Source organism: Microtus ochrogaster, chromosome 19 (genome assembly GCF_000317375.1).
Source record: "Microtus ochrogaster isolate Prairie Vole_2 chromosome 19, MicOch1.0, whole genome shotgun sequence".
Lineage (NCBI taxonomy): Eukaryota > Metazoa > Chordata > Mammalia > Rodentia > Cricetidae > Microtus > Microtus ochrogaster.
In genome coordinates this window covers 8396845-8403364 of record NC_022021.1, presented here as the reverse complement: position 1 = coordinate 8403364, position 6520 = coordinate 8396845, and the positions used below count along the sequence as shown (strand labels likewise).

The 6520-nt window shown below is 46.9% G+C and overlaps 1 protein-coding gene and 1 long non-coding RNA gene across 5 annotated transcripts in view; one reads left to right on the top strand and one right to left on the bottom strand.

Annotated features, from left to right (window-relative positions):
- Rasgrf2 (Ras protein specific guanine nucleotide releasing factor 2) overlaps positions 1-3724 on the bottom strand; it is a 226012-nt gene extending 222288 nt beyond the window's left edge. For all 4 annotated transcript variants that reach the window (XM_013349696.2, XM_026783773.1, XM_026783775.1 and 1 more), the window contains exon 1: positions 2911-3724. In XM_013349696.2, coding sequence (XP_013205150.1) covers positions 2911-3198 — 288 coding nt within the window. In that variant the 5' untranslated portion in view covers positions 3199-3724. The remainder of the gene's footprint in view (positions 1-2910) is intronic.
- Positions 3099-6520, top strand: part of LOC113457164 — a 17587-nt gene continuing 14165 nt past the window's right edge. The window contains exon 1 of the long non-coding RNA XR_003377785.1: positions 3099-3156. This is a non-coding gene — a long non-coding RNA (uncharacterized LOC113457164). The remainder of the gene's footprint in view (positions 3157-6520) is intronic.

The window sequence follows — 6520 nt, the reverse complement described above, 5'->3', positions numbered from 1 at the left end:
TCTGTGAGTTCGAGACCAGCCTGGTCTACAAGAGCTAGTTCCAGGACAGGCTCCAAAGCTACAGAGAAACCCTGTCTCGAAAAACAAAAACAAAACAAAAAAAAAAAAAGAAAAGAAAAAATACAACCAGATACATATTTGAAAAAAAAAAACAGAAACATTCTTTGGGAGGCAGTGAATCACTTTAAGCATTTTTAAAGAAATTCATTTGGTTATATCATCATTGCTGTTCTAAAGAAACAGCCACTGTGGAAATGCTGATAAGACTGTCTAGCAATATCTCAAGAACTTGCCAGAGAAAACCCTAGAACACCGTGAACTCAATGGAGCAGCACAAATAGCCTTCAACCTGGGCACATGGAAAATGAGCTTATTGACAAAAAGAAAAGAAAAAAATCAGGGTTTATGTTTTGGTTCATTTTCTGACTTTTTCCTTTTCTCTTTTCTTCTTTCAGTCAATAAACTTAATTTGAAATGTTATTTAGATAAAGAAAACCAATGGGTATTTCTTCTTATGGCTTAGCTATCAGTCTAGTTAAACTTAACTAGCAGGTTAAAGTGATTTGAAAAAGAAGCCATTAGAGGTGGTTTACAGCAAGAATTGGATTATTAATGTATTGACCAAAGATGCCAGATTCCCTCTCTGAGGATGACGAAGCCTCTGGCTCAGTGGGTGTTCCTTACAGGTTTGTGTGACTGCCGCCCTGGTTCTCAGGATGCCCACTTCAATTATCTTTCTCCTTTAGCTTTAGTACAGCAAGTATTGCTGTAGAGTTGCCGTTCACATGCTCTGTATGGCAAAAAAAAATGTTGCACCGTTTTTTCAGAGCCTTAGAGACAGATGATCTGCAGCCCTGAAAAGCGGCACACAGTTAACTGAAAGAAGGCCATCTGCATCTGCTCACACTTAGAAGGAATGTTTCTCCTTGTTTCTTATTCCCACCGTGTCTCTTCCAATTCTGCAGTCACCTCTAGGTAGCAGTGTTCAAGAAAAACACTACTCGGTTAGGCTAACCCATGTCAGAACAGTGTTTCTAACACACAGCAAAATTTAAAAATTCTCCAAGCCCAGCTTCAAATCCCTTCTGGAATGCTTGCATCATTACATATCAGTTTTATCTACATACCCCCAAAGGTTCCCAATTTCCAAACTCCCGAATTTGCATAAGAGGACAAGCACCCATGGCTCATGCATGGTATGGAGAAAAATCTTGCATATGATGACCTGTCTAGAACGCTAACTATTCAGGGATTTCAATCCTCTAGCAGAGTCCAACTTAGAGACAACGGTCCTGAAGATGAAGCTCAGACCTTTTCCAGAAGATCAACAGTGCTTTACATATAATGTTAGCAGAGTTTGCGCCACAGAAGCCTTATGCACTCTCTGAACCCCGTTCCAGAGTAACCAAGAAGCAGTGACTTGTGAACTTAAGAATAAATGCGCAAAGGAAGCAGTTTGGAGTCAAGTCAGTGATACATATTCCAACTATTTTAAAGGACCCTCTTTTATTTCAGACATAATAGCACTTAAAATTCTTGGGGGCGGAGAGGTTCTTGTGGGTGTTCTAATACTATTCAAAAAAGACACACACACACACACACACACACACTTTTTAAAAAATCTTGTTCCTCAAAACTCTTCTTAGATTCGAGACTGCATGATTTGAATTTTCCCCATTTCTAATACATGTATCTGCCAGCTTAGAAACCAGTTTCTCAAATGACTGAAAGCTCCTTCCAAAGTCAAAGGGCGTCTTTTTCATTTCAAATTCCTAGCTCTTCTAATGTGTTTAATCCCTTATCATTTACCGAAGTTAATGTTTTACAGCGCAAACAAAAACCAGTCCTGCGCCCAGTGTGGTTTCAACTTCTCTGAGTTCTAAGTTCTAAGAGGGCAGCAACATTGGGTGGCCATCCGAGCGCCACTCCATCGTGTCTGCCGCAGCCTCTGTGGGTTGCTATAGATGCAGCCTGGTCTAACTTGAGTGGAAAATGCAGCCTAGGAAATTTTTCTGCAATAGCAAAAACAATCAGTTTCCCATCCCCCACCGCCCATCCAGCTTCTCCTTCCTCCATGGGTGGAGGTATAGAAGCAAAGCGAAAACATTTCGGTTGGATAAAATCATCCTTTACTAAATGAGTGGCATTAGGAACCGGTATGCTTCTTATTTGCAGGAATGGGCATTCAGAGGTTAACCTAGTGCCTCTCCCACGCCTTGAATGTACAACAAAACTCACTAAAAGTACGACCTACTGCTAAAAGGTCTCATTTACTTTAAAGTACAGAGTGTTCTTTTTTTAAATGCCCACGTTTTTTAAACACAGCCAGAACTCAGGGACAAATACTAATCCTAGGGAAATAGGCACACGTGTGTCTTCATGACTGACCTCAGTGGGCAAATGTTCGCAAGGGAAAGTCCTAAACTGCAAAGCATGATGGACCAGGAACGCCTTTCGTGGTAGCCTTGATTGGTTCCCAACACCACCAGTGAGCCATCCCTTGCAGGTAAAGAACTCTGCCTGTCCCGAGCGAGCAAAAAAAGAAACCAAACTTTTCCAAATAAGCTAGTTCGGTCTCGCCAACCTAAATCCAACAGGTGTCAACACACATCGCCACAGACACACATCTTTCTGAATGTAATCTAGAGCATCATGGAGTGATTAGCGAAGAAACTGAAAAAAATCCGGTCGCTAAGAGGATTGTGGAAAAGCAAAAACAAAACCAGCTTGGTCCCTAGCCCAGCTGAACCCTAGGCAGTGGGGTCAGGGAGCGGAGATGGGGAATCTCTGCTCGCGCTCAGGGACGTGCGTTGCTCTAGGGTCTCGGAGCACTGCGCTGTCCACCCAGCACCACAGTGAAGCAGGGAGTCGCCTGGGGCTGGGAGCCAGGGAAAGGAGAGTGCGTGGTACCTGCTTGTCCAGGGCGTCCCGGGCGCCTGCCGGTCCCGCGCCGGTCCTGGGTGGTGCGGGTGTCCGCTCGCAGCTGCAACCTTCCAGGAGGTACATGCCCGCCGGGCGGCCGCTCTGCTCGCCCTCGAAGTAAAAGAGCACATTCTGGTAGAGAGCGAACCACTTCTCGTGCCAGCGGCTGGCCTCGGCCGCCTTCTTGCTCAGGAAGCCCCGCTTGGTGCCCTCCTTGCGCGCCAGGAAGGCCAGGTACAGGGCGTGCCCCTCGTTGTAGCGCACGCTTTTCTGCATGGCGAGGGTGCGGGACGCTGTGAAGGTGGGGGCGTTGGGGTCGCAGTCTCAGCCCCGCGGCGGAGCCATCACAGAGTGTTTTCCGGAAAGACGCACCCCGGCCCGCCAGCCACAGGGCACCCCGCCCGCCGCCCAGACCTAGGGCGCCGAACCGGGCTGGGGCACCGTCTCCTCCCCGACCGCGCCCTCTCGAGTACCCGACGCCTCCCGATCCCCGGAAGCCCAGTGCCAAGTAGCCCTCCGAGGGCGCCCGTACCCACGAAGTTGCTGCGGGAGCCGAGCCCCCAGCGGCGGGTTGCGCAGTGTGGCGCGCGGCAGCCGGAGGACTGTCCTCGGGCTAGGCGCTCCGGGAGACAGAAGGTAAAACGTCACGTGGGAGATCAGCTGTAATCGGCTTGGAGACCGATTTAAAGGGTAAAGTCGGCGCGGTGGCTGCCGCGAAGGCGCTGCCTACTCTCCCTAGCGCGCATCCTTCACTCGCCTGCCAGGACCATGGCCTCCGCCTCTGCCCAGGCCAACCCCTAATGGGGCAGATAGCCCCGGAGGGGCAGGAGCGTGGTGGCACCCAGCCGCTCACAGCAGAAACATGCACAAATAAGCCCTCACGTACACACAGGCAAACGCACACTGAACACAGGCATAGAGACCAGTACCCGCACGCAAACACACATCGTGCATATTCATACACAAAAGCACACATGCACGCAAATCCAATAGGCACACGTTGACAAGGGTGTGTGCACTCACAACATAAATTAGCAAACATCCTTTCACTCAATGTTCACTGTCATACACATAAGAGTACAAGCTACAATCACACATAATACACTACTGTGCACACATACACATTCACAATTACAAAAACACACCCATTGTATGTACTTCTCAAAAGTGCACACCCTCGAATTTGCACTTACACAGGCCACTACATACATGTACATACCTTGGTACTCAAACATGCTTATATTTACTGTACACAGTGTATATACATTTATAATCATATACACATCCACAGAAACATCAGACAAATGTATACCTATACATGGACAAATCCATCAGCCCTTCCGGTCATACACACATACACATACGCACACATTAAGAATCATAAGCATATGCAAATAAATGCAAGTCCTCCTAAACACACTCATCAGATACAAGCGCTTACAAACAGAAAACAATGTACAGTTACAAAGGCACTTAGAGCCACACATTTTTACAACCCTTCTGCATGCTCTCAGACTCACAGAAAGGTTCAGTAGCAGCAGGTGGAGTCACAAGGCGGCTTTGCATAAACCACAATGTTGGCTTTCCAGCCTGTTCCCGACCTGTAGAGTTTAAAACTAGCAGAGAAGTTCATAGAAGTCGAGTGTTCCCAGAAAGCCAGCAGATGCGACAATTCCTTTTGAACACCTGCTATTTCGTGGGATTAAGATAAAAGAAGCTAAATGTTAAGCATGGAGTTTTAAGTAGGGGGAGGGATAACACTATGAGGGAGATCTTGCTGGCAGGGGCAGAAACTGTCCCCAGGAGGTCACACTGTCACAGGCTGAGCAGAGTCCCTTCCTAAGACTAGAAATCATTTGATTAACAAACCTCACAGGTACCGCTGGAAAACCAAGATGTTCTGCTCAAACAAAATACAAGTGAAAGAGAAAGGATGTTCCAGAAGCTTCCAGGAGAAGTGCTGAAGCCCCACAGTGCCCTCTTGGATTCTGCCTCACAGTGGTTTTGTTTGTTTGTTTTTGTTTTTGTTTTTGTTTCATTCCCCGCAACCACATATTAAAATGAGCGAGCAAACCAGTACAGGAGAAAGCAACAGAATAGTACGCTGTGCCTTTCAGGGCAGTGAATTGGTGAACCACCTGTCAGGTCCTGCAGTTGTGCGCTCACAAATTGATCTCCACAGGGTCCTCCCGCTCTGAAAGGGCTGTCTTTGCAGACTGTGTTAACTCTGCCTCCCCGAATAGCTGACAGTTTGCATTTTACCGTCAAGGAAAACTTCGCTATTGAAGTTCATGTAATAGGAAAATTGCCCTTTGGAGACGACTGTGAGAGAACAGAAGCCATCCTTTTACATGCCTTTATGTATCCGAAGGGCAGCGGCGCGTTGAGCTGGCTTAGCCCAGTGGAGAACTTGTGCTGTTATTTAGAGGGAAAATGTTAGGTTGCAGTCCACACCGTTCTAGAAGCAGGGCAGAGGGTGATAGCCTCTGAGGCCTCTCTGTTCCTTTGCCGTGATCCAGCTGCATGCAACTCTGAGAAGAGCAGTTGAAACACTCTGGCTTCAAGCTGAAACCAGAATGGGTCTCACACCAGAACAAAATATTCACAACAATTCTGTCATGAGAGTTCTTACCTTCTAAGCCTTTGTGTTCCCTCAGGGGTGAATGACTCCTGTCCTCTGTAAGTACTGTCTCTGACACCCAGGTATTATCAAATGCCTCCTCTACCTACAGAAATGTCCTTATTTGAGTCCCAGGAAAATTTGTTTAGCCTTTGTCTGTTCTCACTTTCTGAGGACCTCATCTGCCCATGGCAATGAAAGGGAAAAAGCTCTAGTATTGTTGTTGCTGCAGTTCTCATGTATCTTCTCCCTCTCTCTCTCTCTCTCTCTCTCTCTCTCTCTCTCTCTCTCTCTCTCTCTCTCTTTGTGTGTGTGTGTGTATGTGTGCATGTGTGTATACAAATGAATGTGTGTGTACATGCCTGTATGTGAGTGTGGGTATAGTATATGCAGACAGCCTTAGCTGTTGGTCCTCACCTTGTCTGAGACATGTTCTGGTTTTGCTCACCACCACATATGCTGGACTACCTGGCCCTCAAGTTTCCAAGGACTGTCCTGTTTCTACCTCCCATTTCGCCACAGGAGTGTGAAAATTACAGATGCGTGATACCTTGTCCAGCTTTTCTATGGGTTTTGGAGACCCTCATTCATGTCTTCATGCTTGCATGATAATTGCTTTGCCCACAAGAGCCATCTCTCCAGTCCCTGCAGTGGATTTTAATTATGTTGTTGGCCATAAGCTGATGTCCTCAATACTGTTCTGAAGTGGTGTGGAATGGTGTGGCTCGGGCTATCAGTGTGCTCAGTTCAGAGGGCATTCGTGGTTGGGAACATCTCTCTTGATTCTTAGTAGCAAAACCAGCTCTTTAATAAATGCAGCACCCACAGGGAGGGTTTACATGCAGTAAGTGTGTAAGTGATGCACAAGTATTTCTGCAAGGACGGTTTACATGCAGTAAGTGTGTAAGCGATGCACAAGTATTTCTGCAGGGAGGGTTTACATGTAATAAGTGTGTAAGTGATGCACAAGTATTTGTG